Below are 22209 nucleotides of genomic sequence, written 5' to 3' on the forward strand. Positions count from 1 at the left end.
GGGTGGGGTGGGGTTTTCTCGTGAAAGACATTGGGTCCCCAGAAATTCTGGCGAAATTGTTTTGGTTTAGACTAGGGCAGTTACAGTGACCGTATTAACGCCACACCGCCGGTCACGAGTCATGACCGCAGTCAAATTCCACGTGACCGCTTAGTCACGGTAATTAGGCTTCTTCAAGCTCTGATGCTGCTGCTGGTCATTAGTAGCCTACCAAACTTGCTAACTGCCTGGTACTCAGCACTCTATTGTCCCTCTAATCACTCTGACATCAATGCAAATGTAATCAGAAATCTAATCAAACACTTCATGAGAGCCCATGAGCTCATGTTGGGCAACATTTCTATAGGCTATGGAGTAGCGGGAGAAAACAGAGTGATGGCCTCTACTAAAAAGAGGAGGATCCCATCAGCTTTCTATAGGCTAGGACTACTATATTTATTTCTCAACCTTCCTAATATTAAGCACATTGTTTATCTTTACAACAGGAGTATAGCCTACCTGGCTGGCATGAAAATGAACCACGGGAGAAGCGTCCTCCATTCGCTATTTAAGTGCGTAGATGACATGTATTTGTAAAATAAATTGCCAGTTTCGAGACAGGTGCATGATAATGGTCCATTCTAAATCAAAACGAATTTCACATATATATTATTTAGCATATGGAAAGACAAGATTAAATCAAGAATAGTGTGATGGGTGACAATATTAGCCTATCAGTTGTGAATTATATATTATCGCTTAAGGCAAGAAACAATGCCTTTTTTTTGTGTGACTTTTTTGTGTGACTTTTTTTGTGTGACTCCTCATGTAGCCTAGCCTATAGGCCTATATGTTTTAATAAGGTTTGTATCACAACTAAAGTGGCCAAATAACTTCTTAAAATTAAGCACATTAATCCGCTTTACAAGGGGTGTGTCAGGGTTGAGTGTAGAGGTAATGTGGAATCACACGCAGGACACACAGAGATTCGAAACAGATGTCTTTAGTGAAGTCCGAAAATACAAGCCAAACACGGCAACAGGCCACAGGCGAAACATACGCACACTGGTAAGAACCAAAGTAAATACGCACAACGTGCAGGACTCTCTCAAACAAAACGAAATACAGAGAGCACAGAACAGCGAGCCAACTACTACACGTGATATCGAACAATTACACACAACACCTGACCAAACACAAGAGAACTAAATAGGACGCATAATGAACACTTAACAATGAACAGGTGTAACAATCAGACAAAACTAATCAAACATAGAAACATAGAACGGTGGCAGCTAGTACTCCGGAGACGACGACCGCCGAAGCCTGCCCGAACAAGGAGAAGGAGCAGCCTCGGCCGAAACCGTGACAGTACCCCCCCTTGACGCGCGGCTCCAGCCGTGCGCCGACCCCGGCCTCGGGGACGACCAGGAGGACGCGGAGCAGGGCGCGTAGGATGACCACGATGGAACTCGGTCAGAAGAGACGGGTCTAGGATGTCCCTCCTCGGCACCCAGCACCGCTCCTCCGGGCCGTACCCCTCCCACTCCACGAGATATTGGAGACCCCCCATCCGGCGTCTCGAATCTAGGATGGACCGAACAGTGTACGCCGGAGCCCCCTCGATGTCCAACGGGGGCGGAGGAGTCTCTTCTATCTCATAGTCCTGGAGTGGACCAGCTACCACCAGCCTGAGGAGAGACACATGGAACGAGGGGTTAATATTCTTGTAATCAATGGGCAGTTGTAACCTGTAACACACCTCGTTCAATCTCCTCAGGACTTTAAAAGGCCCCACAAACCGCCGACCCAGCTTCCGGCAGGGCAGGCGGAGGGGCAGGTTTCTGGTTGAGAGCCAGACTCGATCTCCAGGTGCGTACACTGGCCCCTCACTGTGGTGGAGATCGGCGCTCGTCTTCTGTCGACGGATGGCTCGCTGCAGATGGATGTGTGCAGCGTTCCACGTCTCCTCCGAGCGCCGCACCCACTCATCCACCGCAGGGGCCTCGATCTGGCTCTCATGCCAAGGTGCCAGAACCGGCTGGTACCCCAACACACACTGGAAAGGGGTTAGTTTAGTGGAGGAGTGGCGGAGAGAGTTCTGTGACATCTCGGCCCAGGGAACATATCTCGCCCACTCCTCTGGCCGGCCCTGGCAATATGACCTCAGAAACCTACCCACATCCTGGTTGACACGTTCGACCTGCCCATTACTCTCCGGGTGGTAACCCGAGGTAAGGCTCACCGAAACCCCCAACCGTTCCATAAACGCTCTCCAGACTCTGGAGGTAAACTGGGGGCCTCGATCAGACACTATATCCTCGGGTACCCCGTAATGCCGGAAGACGTGGGTAAATAGAGCCTCAGCGGTCTGTAGGGCAGTAGGAAGACCCGGCATGGGAAGGAGACGACAGGCCTTCGAGAACCGATCCACAACGACCAGGATGGTGGTATTCCCCTGTGAGGAGGGAAGGTCTGTAACAAAATCCACCGAGAGGTGAGACCAGGGTCGTTGTGGAACGGGCAGGGGTTGTAACTTACCCCTGGGCAAGTGTCTGGGCGCCTTACACTGGGCACACACCGAGCAGGAGGAGACATAAATCCTCACATCCCTGGCTAACGTTGGCCACCAGTACTTTGTGCTAAGGCAGTGCACTGTCCGGCCAATACCTGGATGCCCAGAGGAGGGTGACGTGTGAGCCCAATAAATGAGCCGATCCCGGACCTCGAGCGGGACGTACGTCCGACCCACCGGATACTGTGGAGGGCTAGGGTCGGTGCGTAATGCCCGATCGATCTCCGTATCGACCTCCCATACCACCGGTGCAACCAGACAAGACTTAGGTAGTATGAGAGTGGGCTCAACGGACCTCTCCTCCGTGTCATACCGCCGAGACAGGGCATCTGCCTTCCCGTTCTGGGACCCAGGGATGTAAGTGATCTTAAACACGAACCGGGCTAGAAACATAGTCCACCGAGCCTGGCGAGGATTCAGTCTCCTAGCTGCCCGAATGTATTCCAGGTTACGGTGGTCAGTCAGAATGAGAAAAGGGTGTTGAGCCCCCTCAAGCCAATGCCTCCACACCTTTAGGGCTTGTACCACGGCTAACAGCTCCCTGTCCCCTACGTCATAATTACGCTCCGCCGGACTGAGCTTTTTCGAATAAAAAGCACAGGGGCGGAGTTTAGGTGGTGTGCCGGACCGTTGTGAGAGAACAGCCCCGATACCGGCTTCAGACGCGTCCACTTCCACTTGGAATGGTAAAGCGGGATCCGGGTGCGCCAGCACTGGAGCCGAGGTAAACAGGTCCTTCAGTCTCCCAAAAGCCCTGTCCGCCTCAGCTGACCACCGCAAGCACACCGGACCCCCCTTCAGAAGGGACGTTATGGGAGCTGCCACCTGTCCAAAACCCCGGATAAACCTCAGGTAGTAATTCACAAAACCCAAGAACTGCTGCACCTCTTTAACCGTGGTTGGGGTTTGCCAATTACGCACGGCTGACACACGGTCAACCTCCATCCTCACCCCTGACGCAGACAACTGTAACCCAAAAAGGAGACCGACTCCTGGAAGAACAGACATTTCTCGGCTTTGACATACAGGTCATGCTCCAACAGCCTCCTCAATACTCGGCGCACCAGGGCTACATGTTCGGCCCGGGTAGAACTGTACACCAGAATATCGTCTATGTACACGACTACTCCCTGCCCCTGCATGTCCCGGAAAATCTCATCTACAAAGGATTGGAAGACTGATGGAGCATTCATTAACCCGTATGGCATGACGAGATACTCGTAATGACCGGAGGTAGTACTAAATGCTGTCTTCCATTCATCGCCCTCTCTAATGCGCACCAAGTTATATGCGCTCCTGAGGTCCAATTTTGTGAAGAACCGTGCCCCGTGTAATGACTCCGTCATAGTCGCAATCAGCGGGAGTGGCTAACTATATTTCACAGTAATCTGATTGAGACCGCGGTAATCAATACACGGGCGCAAACCTCCATCCTTTTTCTTCTATCACACAATCCCCCTGTCTATGAGGTGGCAACCGCGACGCTCTCGTCTTGCTAAACACGAGTGCCAAATCCTCATACTCGGGGGGAATGTGCAATGCGGGCATTTGGTTCGGACTCTCCACCGAGGTCGCCCCTACGGAAACACCCAGACATAGCCCCTCACACTGAGCAGACCACCCCTTAAGAGCCCTCTCTCGCCACGAAATAGTAGGATCATGGGTAATCAACCAGGGAAGCCCCAGCACCACCGGATACGCAGGAGAGTCGATCAGATAGAGCTGAATCGTCTCCTCATGACCCCCCTGCGTCTCCATCCTAAGTGGCACTGTGACCTCCCTAATCAACCCGGATCCTAACGGACGACTATCTAGGGCATGTACAGGGAAAGGATTATTTACCGGAAGGAGGGGAATCCCTAACTCTACACAGAATTTGCGATCTACAAAATTCCCAGCTGCGCCTGAATCTACTAGCGCCTTATGCTGGGAACGAGGTGCAACCTGTGGAAAACAAACAGGTATGGTTATGTGTACGACAGAAAGCTCTGGGTAAGTGGGGCGCCTACTCACCTGGGAGGACTCCCCAATGTGTGGCCTGCCTTCTCCTCCACCAGGAGACCCTCCCCAGCACCTAGCCGCGGCGTGCCCTCCACGGCCACAGTTGGTGCAGGAGACGGCCCCCCTCGGGCTCCTTCTTCTCCTTCCTCTAGCGCCAGCACCTCCGAGCTCCATAGGGCTCGGCTCGGAGGTGCTGGAGGGTGGAATGGGCGACCCCCACCCGGGACGCCCGCGGGTAGCGAGCAGGGTGTCCAGCCGAATGGCCATGTCCACCAATTGGTCAAATGAAAGCGTGGTATCCCTGCACGCCAACTCTCTCTGGACGTCCTCCCGGAGGCTGCAGCGGAAGTGGTCTATGAGTGCCCGCTCATTCCACCCCGCATCTGCCGCTAGAGTCCGGAACTCCAGTGCAAACTCCTGAGCGCTCCTCATCCCCTGCCGGAGGTAGAATAGACGCTCCCCCGCCGCCTTCCCCTCCGGTGGATGGTCAAACACAAGCACGGAAGCGGCGGGAGAACTCTGCATAAGTGATAGTAGCGGCGTCTATTCTCCTCCATTCGGCGTTGGCCCACTCCAACGCCTTGCCGGTGAGACAGGAGATGAGGGCGGAAACGCTCTCGTGTCCCGAGGGCACCGGGTGTACGGTGGCGAGGTAGAGTTCAACTTGTAACAGGAACCCCTGACACCCGGCAGCGGTGCCGTCGTACGCCCTCGGGAGCGAGAGCCGAATCCCACTGAACACTTAACAATGAATAGGTGTAACAATCAGACAAAACTAATCAAACATAGAAACATAGAACGGTGGCAGCTAGTACTCCGGAGACGACGACCGCCGAAGCCTGCCCGAACAAGGAGAAGGAGCAGCCTCGGCCGAAACCGTGACAGGGTGTAGAGCCTAACTGGCATACATAAGCAGCGCGTGAGTTTCAAGTTTGGGGAAGATCATTTTCACCATAAAAATGCACCTTTATAATATAAGTATTACATGCATAAATCGCATTTGCGGTCACTTTTGATAATGGTGTTTTCCCGCTAATGGAACATTCGCGCTTATAGCCTACTGCCATGTGCACATTGCTGCACTTATAATGTGAAGAAACAGACTAATAGTTTATCAACATTTTAAGCTAAACGTTCTGATCTGTTGCATCAGCCTCATTGCGTAAAAAAACATGTGTGTTTGGAATATTTATTTCTCTGGCCGCAAAGGGCATATTTTTTTTTAGGGTGCATTATGGCCACACAAAGGGGATGCAGCCGGGAATTTCGAGGCATTATCAAGTGCTTGTCAAATTGTGAATGAGAGACTGATGAAGTATGTACATCCTGCGCAAAAAAAACAAAGCAGAGCTCATGCCTTTCATGAGATTTTTTTCAAATCATCATTAGGTCGCATCATGCAGCCTTACAATGTATTAAAAATCAAAACATATAGCCCAACATTTGTATCACATCTAAAGTTACATAAATAACTCTAAATTAAACATATAGGAGGACCTGTTTCTTTGTTAAACGCTCAACACAGAATAGCCGCATGGGCGCACTCCCTCAAATCGTTTGGAGAAAATATCCTTTATTTTATTTAGCTTTGTTCAATTCTATTCTTTAGACCTGTCTAAAATAAATAATGGATTTATTGTGAAGGTGTAGACCAGGACTGCCCAACCCTGTTCTTGGAGAGCTACCGTCCTGTAGGTTTTAACTCCAACCCTGTTCCTGGAGAGATACCCTCCTTTATGTTAATTAACGGTCAATTACCGTGAGACCGGCAGTTATTTGCTTGGCAGTTATTTGCTTGACAGTCACCGGCTGACGAAATGTGGTGACCACCACAGCCCTAGTTTAGACCAACCCCACCACCCCACCCCATTGCTGGGGGGGGGGGGGGGGATAAGCCAACAGCCAACCATAACATGCCCGGTGGCGACACCTCATTGGTTCTCCCAACCCACCAGGAAGGAACCAATGTGGCTCCCCGCTCCATGACTCACCCTGACATGTTCATTCTGACATGTTGTTCTATGAGTCTATGGACTAACCCCACAGCTGCTGCTGCATCAGCAATCCACTGGCCCTCAGGACTGACATGTTGTTCTATGAGTCTATGGACTAACCCCACAGCTGCTGAAAATTTGAATCAGGTGTGCTTGTCCGGGGTTACAATAAAAATGTGTACTGTTGGGGGAAGCACAGACAGACTACAGACAGGCTACAGACAGGACATGAGGTGCCATCTGATTGACGTCTCCCAGGGGATAAGTCTGAGACGTAAATCCCCAGTGGAAATGCACAGGAAGTGCCCTCTCACTGACATCCCCTAGGGGCCCCCCCTCTGCAGGTGCGTATCGTGGGAGGCAGGACGTACTATGAGGGCCGTGTGGAGGTTCAGGTGGGGGCGCGGTGGGGCACGGTGTGCTCTGCAGGCTGGACCACTAAAGAGGCCATGGTAGTCTGCAGACAGCTAGGCCTGGGATACTCCATGCATGCCATCACTGTGAGTAAACACTGGGAGAGAAAACAGTCAATACCACGGCTCATTCCTACTAGTCAAAGTATTCTCCTCCCTTATCATTTTACAGGGATGTGTGGTTGGCTTACCTGACAGATACATTTTTTTTTTTTTAAAGCACTCACATCTGAGTTATCTTGTTGACGGGAATAACGTCCAAGTAAAGAGAAACCGGCACACTGCTCTTTGCGCGTATCACTTTTTTTTTTTATTTAAGCTACGCTACAAGCCAGAGCACCGTGCAGGTTTCTCTTTTCTTTAAAGCAGAGAGAAGAAAGTCATTTCTCTGAGTTAAAGTATTATACCGTACTGCCTTATCATTGTCCTACATAGTTGTAAGGTGTCTTTTAGTCAGAGGCAGAATGATGATGGGCAATCAATTTCAATCAATCGTTTTATTAATCGTTGATCATGCACAAATTTAAATGCATTTATTTGCCATAAAAATTAGCATGAATGCTAACCTAATTGACATGCTGTATGTCACTCCTCACCTCTCCATCATGCTAGCTGATGTGTGGTGAGCATTCTGGGACAAATGAGTTGCATCACTCAGGTGGGTGCTACACATTGGTGGTGGATGAGTTGGATGAGGATGAGGTGAGTTTCCACATGTACACTAGAAAAAAAGGTTATCTAGACCAGGGACGGGCAACTCCAGTCATCGCAGCCAGAGTGGTTTCACACTTTCCCCCCCCCCCCCATCCCTAGAAAACACAGCTGATTTAAACTAATTGCATTCTAAAATGAAGATCATAATTAGTTGATTATTGAAGTCAGGTGTGTTGCCCATCCTTGATCTAGAACATAAAAAAGGCTCTTTGGCTGTTCCCATTGATGAACCCATTTCGGTTGCAGGTTGCAGCCCTTTTCATAGAGGGTTCTACATTGAAGTCAAAAGGGTTCTACCTGGAACCCAAAAAAGGGTTCTCCCATGGGGACAGCTGAAGAACCCTTTTGGAACTCTTTTTTTCCCGAAGAGTGTAGAGCGCTTTGAGATACTGGAAAAGCACTTTATAAATCACAACCTCCTAATGTCTGGGCTCGGTTTGTGTTTATCCTGACCCTGTCTCCAAGGAAACGTGGTACTGGGACAGTAGTAATGTAACAGAGATGGTGATGAGCGGAGTGAAGTGCACAGGGAACGAGATGTCTCTGAGCCACTGCCAGCACCACAGGACCGTCAGCTGTCAGAAGACTGCTGCTAAGTTCTCTGCTGGAGTCATCTGCTCAGAGAGTGAGTAACACTGTTTAGAAAATGGTAGTTGGTGTCATGACACAGTCTTAAACATTAGTAACACAGTAACAGAATCATAAACATTAATAAACCGTATGATTCTAGAGCGGGTGACCAGAATCTCCAACCGGTATGAGTTAGACCATTGATACAGATAAAGTATTGGTTTGTTATAATACACTGATACAGATAAAGTATTGGTTTGGTATAATACACTGATACAGATAAAGTATTGGTTTGGTATAATACACTGATACAGATAAAGTATTGGTTTGTTATAATACATTGATACAGATAAAGTAGTGGTTTGTTATAATACATTGATACAGATAAAGTATTGGTTTGTTATTATACATTGATACAGATAAAGTATTGGTTTGTTATAATACATTGATACAGATAAAGTATTGGTTTGGTATTATACATTGATACAGATAAAGTATTGGTTTGTTATAATACATTGATACAGATAAAGTATTGGTTTGTTATAATACATTGATACAGATAAAGTATTGGTTTGTTATAATACATTGATACAGATAAAGTATTGGTTTGTTATAATACATTGATACAGATAAAGTATTGGTTTGTTATAATACATTGTAATCAACTAACATAGAAAGCACTAAAACTGAGCTGGGTATGGAAACTACATGTTGACGGTTTGACCGTTACTACCCTCTCCTTTCCTCTCCTCCTCTCCTCTCCTCTCCTCTCCTCTCCTCTCCTCTCCTCTCCTCCTCCTATCTCCTCCTTTTTCCTTGTCTCCTCTCCTCCTCTCTCTTCTCAGCGGCATCTGACCTGGTCCTGAATGCTCCCCTGGTCCAACAGTCGGTGTACATCGAGGACCGCCCCCTCCACATGTTGTACTGTGCAGCGGAGGAGAACTGTCTGTCTAAGTCTGCTGCTAGCGCTAACTGGCCCTACGGACACCGCCGTCTGCTGCGGTTCTCCTCTCAGATCCACAACATCGGACGGGCCGACTTCAGGCCCAAGGCTGGACGCCACTCCTGGGTCTGGCACGCCTGTCACGGGTAACTATGGCAACCTAGTCATCTGGAGAATAATATGGTGTGGTAACTATGGAGCACTATATCAATTCTCTATATTATTATTGCTTACCGCGCATGACAGGAATGACAGGGTAGACAGGTATGACAGGTATGACAGGGATGACAGAGATGACAGCCTTAATGCCTAAACAGTCAGAAATATGATCGATGTAGGATCCATATATTGTCCATTGTTCATTAATTGGCATGGTGTCATCACTGTGTAAATGTCCTGGACCATAGCCAATATAATTCTAACAAGTTCAATGCTCAGCAATAGTAGTAATAATGTACCTTGTACCCAAACATGAGAGGTATCCTCTTCATTGTCTTATGCTGTGGGCTGCATCACAGACATCGGCTAGGCTGCATGACTGTGCATGGATAGCGTACCTGAATACTGAGCCAGTCATGGGGTTCCATCTGTCAGCTTGTCCCCTTGTGTGTTGGGTTTGATGTGCCTCTCGAAGAAGTCTTGAGCCTCCTTGGCAGTGGAAATCGTGTTTGTTGTGTTCTGGAAGGTCAAGATGAGTTTTGTAGGTCTCCGTCTGTTTCAGCAGTTCAGCACTCAGGTCTGGGTAGATGCTGATCTCCCTCTGTTTCAGCACTCAGGTCTGGGTAGATGCTGATCTCCCTCTGTTTCAGCACTCAGGTCTGGGTAGATGCTGATCTCCCTCTGTTTCATCAGTTCAGCACTCAGGTCTGGGTAGATGCTGATCTCCCTCTGTTTCAGCAGTTCAGCACTCAGGTCTGGGTAGATGCTGATCTCCCTCTGTTTCAGCACTCAGGTCTGGGTAGATGCTGATCTCCCTCTGTTTCAGCACTCAGGTCTGGGTAGATGCTGATCTCCCTCTGTTTCAGCACTCAGGTCTGGACAGATCCTGATCTCCCTCTGTTTCAGCAGTTCAGCACTCAGGTCTGGGTAGATGCTGATCTCCCTCTGTTTCAGCACTCAGGTCTGGGTAGATGCTGATCTCCCTCTGTTTCAGCACTCAGGTCTGGGTAGATGCTGATCTCCCTCTGTTTCAGCACTCAGGTCTGGATAGATCCTGATCTCCCTCTGTTTCAGCAGTTCAGCACTCAGGTCTGGGTAGATGCTGATCTCCCTCTGTTTCAGCACTCAGGTCTTGGTAGATGCTGATCTCCCTCTGTTTCAGCAGTTCAGCACTCAGGTCTGGGTAGATGCTGATCTCCCTCTGTTTCAGCGCTCAGGTCTGGTTAGATGCTGATCTCCCTCTGTTTCAGCAGTTCAGCACTCAGGTCTGGGTAGATGCTGATCTCCCTCTGTTTCAGCACTCAGGTCTGGGTAGATGCTGATCTCCCTCTGTTTCAGCAGTTCAGCACTCAGGTCTGGGTAGATGCTGATCTCCCTCTGTTTCAGCACTCAGGTCTGGGTAGATGCTGATCTCCCTCTGTTTCAGCAGTTCAGCACTCAGGTCTGGGTAGATGCTGATCTCCCTCTGTTTCAGCAGTTCAGCACTCAGGTCTGGGTAGATGCTGATCTCCCTCTGTTTCAGCACTCAGGTCTGGGTAGATGCTGATCTCCCTCTGTTTCAGCACTCAGGTCTGGGTAGATGCTGATCTCCCTCTGTTTCAGCAGTTCAGCACTCAGATCTGGGTAGATGCTGATCTCCCTCTGTTTCAGCACTCAGGTCTGGGTAGATGCTGATCTCCCTCTGTTTCAGCAGTTCAGCACTCAGGTCTGGGTAGATGCTGATCTCCCTCTGTTTCAGCACTCAGGTCTGGGTAGATGCTGATCTCCCTCTGTTTCAGCAGTTCAGCACTCAGGTCTGGGTAGATGCTGATCTCCCTCTGTTTCAGCAGTTCAGCACTCAGGTCTGGGTAGATGCTGATCTCCCTCTGTTTCAGCAGTTCAGCACTCAGGTCTGGGTAGATGCTGATCTCCCTCTGTTTCAGCACTCAGGTCTGGGTAGATGCTGATCTCCCTCTGTTTCAGCACTCAGGTCTGGGTAGATGCTGATCTCCCTCTGTTTCAGCACTCAGGTCTGGGTAGATGCTGATCTCCCTCTGTTTCAGCAGTTCAGCACTCAGATCTGGGTAGATGCTGATCTCCCTCTGTTTCAGCACTCAGGTCTGGGTAGATGCTGATCTCCCTCTGTTTCAGCAGTTCAGCACTCAGGTCTGGGTAGATGCTGATCTCCCTCTGTTTCAGCACTCAGGTCTGGGTAGATGCTGATCTCCCTCTGTTTCAGCAGTTCAGCACTCAGGTCTGGGTAGATGCTGATCTCCCTCTGTTTCAGCACTCAGGTCTGGGTAGATGCTGATCTCCCTCTGTTTCAGCAGTTCAGCACTCAGGTCTGGGTAGATGCTGATCTCCCTCTGTTTCAGCAGTTCAGCACTCAGGTCTGGGTAGATGCTGATCTCCCTCTGTTTCAGCACTCAGGTCTGGGTAGATGCTGATCTCCCTCTGTTTCAGCACTCAGGTCTGGGTAGATGCTGATCTCCCTCTGTTTCATCAGTTCAGCACTCAGGTCTGGGTAGATGCTGATCTCCCTCTGTTTCAGCACTCAGGTCTGGGTAGATGCTGATCTCCCTCTGTTTCAGCACTCAGGTCTGGGTAGATGCTGATCTCCCTCTGTTTCAGCACTCAGGTCTGGATAGATCCTGATCTCCCTCTGTTTCAGCAGTTCAGCACTCAGGTCTGGGTAGATGCTGATCTCCCTCTGTTTCAGCACTCAGGTCTTGGTAGATGCTGATCTCCCTCTGTTTCAGCAGTTCAGCACTCAGGTCTGGGTAGATGCTGATCTCCCTCTGTTTCAGCGCTCAGGTCTGGTTAGATGCTGATCTCCCTCTGTTTCAGCAGTTCAGCACTCAGGTCTGGGTAGATGCTGATCTCCCTCTGTTTCAGCACTCAGGTCTGGGTAGATGCTGATCTCCCTCTGTTTCAGCAGTTCAGAACTCAGGTCTGGGTAGATGCTGATCTCCCTCTGTTTCAGCACTCAGGTCTGGGTAGATGCTGATCTCCCTCTGTTTCAGCAGTTCAGCACTCAGGTCTGGGTAGATGCTGATCTCCCTCTGTTTCAGCACTCAGGTCTGGGTAGATGCTGATCTCCCTCTGTTTCAGCAGTTCAGCACTCAGGTCTGGGTAGATGCTGATCTCCCTCTGTTTCAGCACTCAGGTCTGGGTAGATGCTGATCTCCCTCTGTTTCAGCACTCAGGTCTGGGTAGATGCTGATCTCCCTCTGTTTCAGCACTCAGGTCTGGATAGATCCTGATCTCCCTCTGTTTCAGCAGTTCAGCACTCAGGTCTGGGTAGATGCTGATCTCCCTCTGTTTCAGCACTCAGGTCGGGGTAGATGCTGATCTCCCTCTGTTTCAGCAGTTCAGCACTCAGGTCTGGGTAGATGCTGATCTCCCTCTGTTTCAGCGCTCAGGTCTGGTTAGATGCTGATCTCCCTCTGTTTCAGCAGTTCAGCACTCAGGTCTGGGTAGATGCTGATCTCCCTCTGTTTCAGCACTCAGGTCTGGGTAGATGCTGATCTCCCTCTGTTTCAGCAGTTCAGCACTCAGGTCTGGGTAGATGCTGATCTCCCTCTGTTTCAGCAGTTCAGCACTCAGGTCTGGGTAGATGCTGATCTCCCTCTGTTTCAGCACTCAGGTCTGGGTAGATGCTGATCTCCCTCTGTTTCAGCAGTTCAGCACTCATGTCTGGGTAGATGCTGATCTCCCTCTGTTTCAGCAGTTCAGCACTCAGGTCTGGGTAGATGCTGATCTCCCTCTGTTTCAGCACTCAGGTCTGGGTAGATGCTGATCTCCCTCTGTTTCAGCACTCAGGTCTGGGTAGATGCTGATCTCCCTCTGTTTCAGCACTCAGGTCTGGGTAGATGCTGATCTCCCTCTGTTTCAGCAGTTCAGCACTCAGGTCTGGGTAGATGCTGATCTCCCTCTGTTTCAGCACTCAGGTCTGGGTAGATACTGATCTCCCTCTGTTTCAGCACTCAGGTCTGGGTAGATGCTGATCTCCCTCTGTTTCAGCACTCAGGTCTGGGTAGATGCTGATCTCCCTCTGTTTCAGCAGTTCAGCACTCAGGTCTGGGTAGATGCTGATCTCCCTCTGTTTCAGCAGTTCAGCACTCAGGTCTGGGTAGATGCTGATCTCCCTCTGTTTCAGCACTCAGGTCTGGGTAGATGCTGATCTCCCTCTGTTTCAGCAGTCAGGTCTGTGTAGATGCTGATCTCCCTCTGTTTCAGCAGTTCAGCACTCAGGTCTGGGTAGATGCTGATCTCCCTCTGTTTCAGCACTCAGGTCTGGGTAGATGCTGATCTCCCTCTGTTTCAGCAGTTCAGCACTCAGGTCTGGGTAGATGCTGATCTCCCTCTGTTTCAGCACTCAGGTCTGGGTAGATGCTGATCTCCCTCTGTTTCAGCAGTTCAGCACTCAGGTCTGGGTAGATGCTGATCTCCCTCTGTTTCAGCAGTTCAGCACTCAGGTCTGGGTAGATGCTGATCTCCCTCTGTTTCAGCAGTTCAGCACTCAGGTCTGGGTACATTTTTTTACATTTTACATTTTAGTCATTTAGCAGTCGCTCTTAACCAGAGCGACTTACAGGAGCAATTAGGGTTAAGTGCCTTGCTCAAGGGCACATTAACGTCATTTAGCAGACGCTCTTAGATGCTGATCTCCCTCTGTTTCATCAGTTCAGCACTCAGGTCTGGGTAGATGCTGATCTCCCTCTGTTTCAGCACTCAGGTCTGGATAGATCCTGATCTCCCTCTGTTTCAGCACTCAGGTCTGGGTAGATGCTGATCTCCCTCTGTTTCAGCAGTTCAGCACTCAGGTCTGGGTAGATGCTGATCTCCCTCTGTTTCAGCACTCAGGTCTGGGTAGATGCTGATCTCCCTCTGTTTCAGCAGTTCAGCACTCAGGTCTGGGTAGATGCTGAACTCCCTCTGTTTCAGCGCTCAGGTCTGGTTAGATGCTGATCTCCCTCTGTTTCAGCAGTTCAGCACTCAGGTCTGGGTAGATGCTGATCTCCCTCTGTTTCAGCACTCAGGTCTGGGTAGATGCTGATCTCCCTCTGTTTCAGCAGTTCAGCACTCAGGTCTGGGTAGATGCTGATCTCCCTCTGTTTCAGCACTCAGGTCTGGGTAGATGCTGATCTCCCTCTGTTTCAGCAGTTCAGCACTCAGGTCTGGGTAGATGCTGATCTCCCTCTGTTTCAGCACTCAGGTCTGGGTAGATGCTGATCTCCCTCTGTTTCAGCAGTTCAGCACTCAGGTCTGGGTAGATGCTGATCTCCCTCTGTTTCAGCACTCAGGTCTGGGTAGATGCTGATCTCCCTCTGTTTCAGCACTCAGGTCTGGGTAGATGCTGATCTCCCTCTGTTTCAGCACTCAGGTCTGGGTAGATGCTGATCTCCCTCTGTTTCAGCACTCAGGTCTGGGTAGATGCTGATCTCCCTCTGTTTCAGCACTCAGGTCTGGATAGATCCTGATCTCCCTTTGTTTCAGCAGTTCAGCACTCAGGTCTGGGTAGATGCTGATCTCCCTCTGTTTCAGCACTCAGGTCTGGGTAGATGCTGATCTCCCTCTGTTTCAGCAGTTCAGCACTCAGGTCTGGGTAGATGCTGATCTCCCTCTGTTTCAGCGCTCAGGTCTGGTTAGATGCTGATCTCCCTCTGTTTCAGCAGTTCAGCACTCAGGTCTGGGTAGATGCTGATCTCCCTCTGTTTCAGCACTCAGGTCTGGGTAGATGCTGATCTCCCTCTGTTTCAGCAGTTCAGCACTCAGGTCTGGGTAGATGCTGATCTCCCTCTGTTTCAGCACTCAGGTCTGGGTAGATGCTGATCTCCCTCTGTTTCAGCAGTTCAGCACTCAGGTCTGGGTAGATGCTGATCTCCCTCTGTTTCAGCAGTTCAGCACTCAGGTCTGGGTAGATGCTGATCTCCCTCTGTTTCAGCACTCAGGTCTGGGTAGATGCTGATCTCCCTCTGTTTCAGCACTCAGGTCTGGGTAGATGCTGATCTCCCTCTGTTTCAGCACTCAGGTCTGGGTAGATGCTGATCTCCCTCTGTTTCAGCAGTTCAGCACTCAGGTCTGGGTAGATGCTGATCTCCCTCTGTTTCAGCACTCAGGTCTGGGTAGATACTGATCTCCCTCTGTTTCAGCACTCAGGTCTGGGTAGATGCTGATCTCCCTCTGTTTCAGCACTCAGGTCTGGGTAGATGCTGATCTCCCTCTGTTTCAGCAGTTCAGCACTCAGGTCTGGGTAGATGCTGATCTCCCTCTGTTTCAGCAGTTCAGCACTCAGGTCTGGGTAGATGCTGATCTCCCTCTGTTTCAGCACTCAGGTCTGGGTAGATGCTGATCTCCCTCTGTTTCAGCACTCAGGTCTGGGTAGATGCTGATCTCCCTCTGTTTCAGCAGTTCAGCACTCAGGTCTGGGTAGATGCTGATCTCCCTCTGTTTCAGCACTCAGGTCTGGGTAGATGCTGATCTCCCTCTGTTTCAGCAGTTCAGCACTCAGGTCTGGGTAGATGCTGATCTCCCTCTGTTTCAGCAGTTCAGCACTCAGGTCTGGGTAGATGCTGATCTCCCTCTGTTTCAGCAGTTCAGCACTCAGGTCTGGGTAGATGCTGATCTCCCTCTGTTTCAGCAGTTCAGCACTCAGGTCTGGGTAGATGCTGATCTCCCTCTGTTTCATCAGTTCAGCACTCAGGTCTGGGTAGATGCTGATCTCCCTCTGTTTCAGCACTCAGGTCTGGATAGATCCTGATCTCCCTCTGTTTCAGCACTCAGGTCTGGGTAGATGCTGATCTCCCTCTGTTTCAGCAGTTCAGCACTCAGGTCTGGGTAGATGCTGATCTCCCTCTGTTTCAGCAGTTCAGCACTCAGGTCTGGGTAGATGCTGATCTCCCTCTGTTTCAGCAGTTCAGCACTCAGGTCTGGGTAGATGCTGATCTCCCTCTGTTTCATCAGTTCAGCACTCAGGTCTGGGTAGATGCTGATCTCCCTCTGTTTCAGCACTCAGGTCTGGATAGATCCTGATCTCCCTCTGTTTCAGCACTCAGGTCTGGGTAGATGCTGATCTCCCTCTGTTTCAGCACTCAGGTCTGGGTAGATGCTGATCTCCCTCTGTTTCAGCACTCAGGTCTGGGTAGATGCTGATCTCCCTCTGTTTCAGCACTCAGGTCTGGGTAGATGCTGATCTCCCTCTGTTTCAGCACTCAGGTCTGGGTAGATGCTGATCTCCCTCTGTTTCAGCACTCAGGTCTGGGTAGATGCTGATCTCCCTCTGTTTCAGCACTCAGGTCTGGGTAGATGCTGATCTCCCTCTGTTTCAGCACTCAGGTCTGGGTAGATGCTGATCTCCCTCTGTTTCAGCAGTTCAGCACTCAGGTCTGGGTAGATGCTGATCTCCCTCTGTTTCAGCAGTTCAGCACTCCGGTCTGGGTAGATGCTGATCTCCCTCTGTTTCAGCAGTTCAGCACTCAGGTCTGGGTAGATGCTGATCTCCCTCTGTTTCATCAGTTCAGCACTCAGGTCTGGGTAGATGCTGATCTCCCTCTGTTTCAGCACTCAGGTCTGGATAGATCCTGATCTCCCTCTGTTTCAGCACTCAGGTCTGGGTAGATGCTGATCTCCCTCTGTTTCAGCACTCAGGTCTGGGTAGATGCTGATCTCCCTCTGTTTCAGCACTCAGGTCTGGGTAGATGCTGATCTCCCTCTGTTTCAGCACTCAGGTCTGGGTAGATGCTGATCTCCCTCTGTTTCAGCACTCAGGTCTGGGTAGATGCTGATCTCCCTCTGTTTCAGCACTCAGGTCTGGGTAGATGCTGATCTCCCTCTGTTTCAGCACTCAGGTCTGGGTAGATGCTGATCTCCCTCTGTTTCAGCACTCAGGTCTGGGTAGATGCTGATCTCCCTCTGTTTCAGCACTCAGGTCTGGGTAGATGCTGATCTCCCTCTGTTTCAGCACTCAGGTCTGGGTAGATGCTGATCTCCCTCTGTTTCAGCACTCAAGTCTGGGTAGATGCTGATCCTCTTCCCTGCATAGGTCAGGCCCCCGGATTCCGCTGCAAGGCGAACAATTAGCCACTTGACTTCAAAGCTGTGAATCCGTACAATCATACAGCGAGAGCCGCTGCGGAGTGTTAATCAGTGGTACGGGACCCAGCTTCTCCTGCCCGAACAGTTCGTGAGCAGAAGTCAAGAACAGTCTCCTCAAGAACAGTCTCTCGTATAGTAGCGGCCAGCTCTTTCTGTTGTCTGGTATTGAGGGCCGCCATGTTCCCACGGGATAATTGTGGACGGACAAATTCTAGCTGCTGGAGCGTAATAGACCTGTTAGTTATTTCTTGTTGAATGAATGTCCCACACCTTAATATGATGTTTAGTATTGACCAGGTTTAGGAAATAAGTCAGAAGCTAAGTTTGCTGGAACAAGCAGGAAGATGGGTCCTATGAATCTGTTCTATAGTCTAGGTTGATCAAGTAAACGTTGTGTCATTCACAGCACAGAATATAAAATAAGAGTTGATGTTACACATCAGATGTTTTAACTATTGTTGGACTCCCCATGCAGGCACTACCACAGCATGGACATATTCACCCACTACGACCTGCTGTCGTCCAACGGGACCAAGGTGGCTGAGGGACACAAGGCTTCCTTCTGTCTGGAGGACACAGAGTGTCACGAGGGTGAGTCTGGGAGGCAAACCAATCAGAACAGGATTTACTGGAGGGCCAGCCAATCGGAACAGTCTACTGTGGTCCACCCAATCAGAACAGGGTCTATTGGAGTGCCATCCAATCAAAACAGCCTTTACTAGATGGTCAGCCAATCAAATATAGCCTTTATTTGGGTGTTAACCTCTACGGGATTGGTGTCCCGTATATGGGACGGTTGAGCTAACGTGCGCTAATGTGATTAGCATGACTGTTGTAAGTAACAGTAAACTTTCCAGGACATAGACATGTCTTATATGGGCAGAAAGCTTAACTTCCTGTTAATCTAACTGCACTGTGCACTTTACAGTAGCTATTACATTTACGTCATTTAGCAGACGCTCTTATCCACAGCAACTTACAAATTGGTGCATTCAACTTATGATAGCCACCCTACTTTTTTATTTATTATTATTATAATTTTTTTAATGGGGGGGGTGGGGGAGGGGGGTGTAGAAGGATTGATTTTATACTATTCCAGGTATTCCTTAAAGAGGTAGGGTTTCAAGTGTCTCCGGAAGGTGGTCAGTGACTCCGCTGTCCTGGCGTCGTGGGGGAGCTTGTTCCACCATTGGGGTGCCAGAGCAGCGAATAGCTTTGACTGGGCTGAGCGGGAACTGTGCTTCTGTAGAGGTAGGGGAGCCAGCAGGCCAGAGGTGGATGAACGCATTGCCCTCGTTTGGGTGTAGGGACTGATCAGAGCCTGAAGGTACGGAGGTGCCGTTCCCCTCACAGCTCCGTAGGCAAGCGCCATGGTCTTGTAGTAGATTACAGTGAAAAAAGACCATGCTGTTGTTTTGAGGAGAGTGCACAACAAATGTATCACGGCAACCGGTTTGATACATTCACCTCTGAAGGTAAATAATGGACTTACATTCAGTAATCTTGCTCTGATTTGTCATCCTAAGGGTCCCAGAGATAAAATGAAGCATAGTTTTGTTTGATAAAATCAATTTATATATTAAAATGTAGGAACTGGGTTCTACAGTTTGAACCCCTGCTGTCTCCGGCTCCACACCCACCCCGCCCGGCCATCTAGATGTGTGAAAGTTAGTGTATAAGCTAATGATCCATCATGTATGACATTCCTGGGAGTGTGTAAACGTACATTTATTATTACCATATCATTTTTGTATGTTCTCTATAGTTATGTACTTGAAAATGTATCAATTGACCAATTCGGCACATTTGGGCAGACTTGATACAAAATAGTCCAGTATTGCAATGCTTCACTGGATCAATCTGAAACTCTGCACACACACTGCTGCCATCTAGTGGCCAAAATCTAAATTGCGCTTAAACTGCAATATTATATTTTGGCCTTTCTCTTGCATTTCAAAGATGATGGAACAAAAACAAAATAGAAAACGCCTGTTTTTTTGTTTGTATTATCTTTTACCAGATCTAATGTGTTATATTCTCCTACATTAATTTCACATTTCCACAAACCTCAAAGTGTTTCCTTTCAAATGGTATCAAGAATATGCATATCCTTGCTTCAGGTCCTGAGCTACAGGCAGTTAGATTTGGGTATGTCATTTTAGGCGAAAATTGAAAAAAAGGGTCCGATCCTTAAGAGGGATATCTTATCCAAATCCAAGTGAAACATTCTGTATCTGGTTTTGGAGAATATAGTATTTTTGGTTAAGAGTCTAACTGTTGTAATCTGTGTTCTCCAGGTATCTCTAAGAGGTATGAGTGAGTATCTGTGTTCTCCGGTTATCTCTAAGAGGTATGAGTGTATCTGTGTTCTCCAGGTATCTCTAAGAGGTATGAGTGTGCTAATTTCGGAGAGCAGGGCATCACCGTGGGGTGTTGGGACCTGTATCGCCATGACATCGACTGCCAGTGGATCGACATCACCGACATAAAACCAGGAAACTACATCCTACAGGTGAACTACCATTTCCTTTTCGAGGCTGTTAAAAAAATCCCGGGGAGGCCCTGAATCAGACATATAACTTCCAAAATGTGTAACTGCATGACATTTTGAAATATGGCAAACTACAAATGTAAGTTGTGTTTGATGTTCCATCATTTCAGATTGTGATCAATCCAAACTTTGAAGTGGCAGAGAGTGACTTCACCAACAACGCCATGAAATGCAACTGCAAATACGACGGCCACCGGATCTGGCTTCACAACTGTCACATGGGTGAGAAGCTGCACCCCCTGAGATTTGTCATTTGAAAAACAGTCCATGGACTTAAGTTAACTAACATGTTTTATTGATCTCCAGTCTGAAAAGGGTCCTCTGTAGGGAATATGCTGCCATTTTCAGACATAACCTTAGTTTTGTTCCAGACTCTTCCATGGCTTTCTGTCTCTGACTGTTGGTTGCCCCTACAGGTGATGCCTTCAGCGAGGAGGCAGAGAGGAAGTTTGAGAAATACCCAGGACAGCTCAACAACCAGATCTCATAATCTGCCTAGCAACACACAAATCTCATCAGACCCATGTACAAACCAAAGAGCGGGGCTTGATGCGTCTAACCGTGTTCAACAATGGGACAACCAATCACCAACCCCTCCATCACCTATCTACCTATCAGAAACCCAATTCATTATCAAATCACAAACCAACCAACCGATCACAACCAACATCATTAAATCACAAGCAACATCCCACAGGGCAGCAGCAGTGGTCTTAAGACCAGGATTCAATCCAAACGCATTTTTGTCGGCTAATGCACCTTTTAAAAGGCAATGTTTCCGCGTTTACAGAGACCGCGTTCACGGTAAACGCTTCATAAATCAGCTCAGATTACCTTTAACATGTCAAGCGCGTCATGATCTACTGATCTACCGCCGATCAGATTGAATCCAGGCCTTGACTGAAGGAGCCATGTTATATTGTGATGTCATATGGTGTGTTGGTGTGTGTCAGTGTTTTTGTACTTGAATACTTAGTGCTCTAATATTTTTTTTTTTTAAACAAACTTATTTCAGATTTTTATTCAAATGTGAGTATATTATGCTACATTTTGTGACAGAAGAACACAAGTCATGAAGGATATCACACTAGTCTTAAATAATGTGTGACTGATTGATGTCTGACGTGCAACCTATTCATGAATGTTTTGTTAAAGTTATGAATTAAAGTTTGTATTTTTTTGTCCAGTCTGTAGTTTTGAACGGTGATCCAGAGGTGTATTCACTAGGAACCAAACAGAAGCAAACAAAACAGGGACTGACCTATTTGTCCAATATAAGCTCTTGGTTTCGTTGCAAAACGTTTTTTTTTTTTTGCTATGCTGTGCACTAATGAATACACCTCAGGAGAAAACGCCAGTCCTTGTTCTGCTACAAGCCGTGTTCATAATGACCTGAGGCGTCACAGGGAACCATCCTGTTGTAGCATCTCCATGGAGTTCTCAAAGATCTGTTTAGAGCAAATATATTCTAAAGTCTTCAAATTCAAATCTGGACCTTGAAGCCAGTTCCACTGCGTTTTTTCATTGTTCCTCCTCTAATCAGGGACTGATTTAGACCTGGGGGCACCAGGTGGGTGCAATGAATCATCAGGTACAACAGAAAACTAGTAATACTCCGGACCCTAGGGTAAGAGTTGAAGACCCCTGCTCCAAAACCATCAGTTTGTCATTCTGCATGATTGTGTTTTTAACACGGTGCTCATCTATTGGTGTAACTCTCTTATGATTTGGGGTTGTTTGGATCTCCTATGAGGATATATACTAAACAGAAATATAAACGCAACATGTAAAGTGTTGGTCCCATGTTTCATGAGCTGAAATAAAAGATCCCAGAAATGTTCCACACGCACAAAATGCTTATTTCTCTAAAATGTTGTTAACAAATGTGTTTACATCCCTGTTAGTGAGCGTTTCTCCTTTGCCAAGATAATCCATTCACCTGACAGGTGTGGCTTTTCAAGTTGATTAAACAGCATGATCATTACACAGGTGCACCTTGTGCTGGGGACAATAAAAGGCCACTATAAAAGGTGCAGTTTATCACACAACACAATCCCACAGATGTTTTAAGTTGAGAGAGTGTGCAATTGGCATGCTGACTTCAAAAATGTCCACCAGAGCTGTTATCAGAGAATTCTCTACCATAAGCCGCCTACAACATCGTTTTAAAGAATTTGAAACTGTGGGTTTGCACAACCGAAGACTTTCTGCACAAACTGTCAGAAACCGTGTCA

The 22209-nt window shown here is 48.5% G+C and overlaps 1 protein-coding gene across 1 annotated transcript in view; it reads left to right on the top strand.

Moving 5' to 3' along the window:
* LOC311118724 (lysyl oxidase homolog 3B-like) overlaps positions 1-21816 on the top strand; it is a gene marked incomplete at its 5' end in the record, with an annotated part of 47023 nt that extends 25207 nt beyond the window's left edge. Inside the window, 6 exons of the mRNA XM_084193506.1 lie at positions 8142-8301; positions 9092-9335; positions 17900-18015; positions 19800-19936; positions 20086-20197; positions 20392-21816. Coding sequence (XP_084049632.1) covers positions 8142-8301; positions 9092-9335; positions 17900-18015; positions 19800-19936; positions 20086-20197; positions 20392-20465 — 843 coding nt within the window. The remainder of the gene's footprint in view (positions 1-8141; positions 8302-9091; positions 9336-17899; positions 18016-19799; positions 19937-20085; positions 20198-20391) is intronic.
* Positions 21817-22209: the final 393 nt, after the last annotated feature.

This window comes from Coregonus lavaretus (assembly GCF_964263955.1).
Source record: "Coregonus lavaretus genome assembly, contig: HAP1_SCAFFOLD_1410, whole genome shotgun sequence".
Taxonomy (NCBI): domain Eukaryota; kingdom Metazoa; phylum Chordata; class Actinopteri; order Salmoniformes; family Salmonidae; genus Coregonus; species Coregonus lavaretus.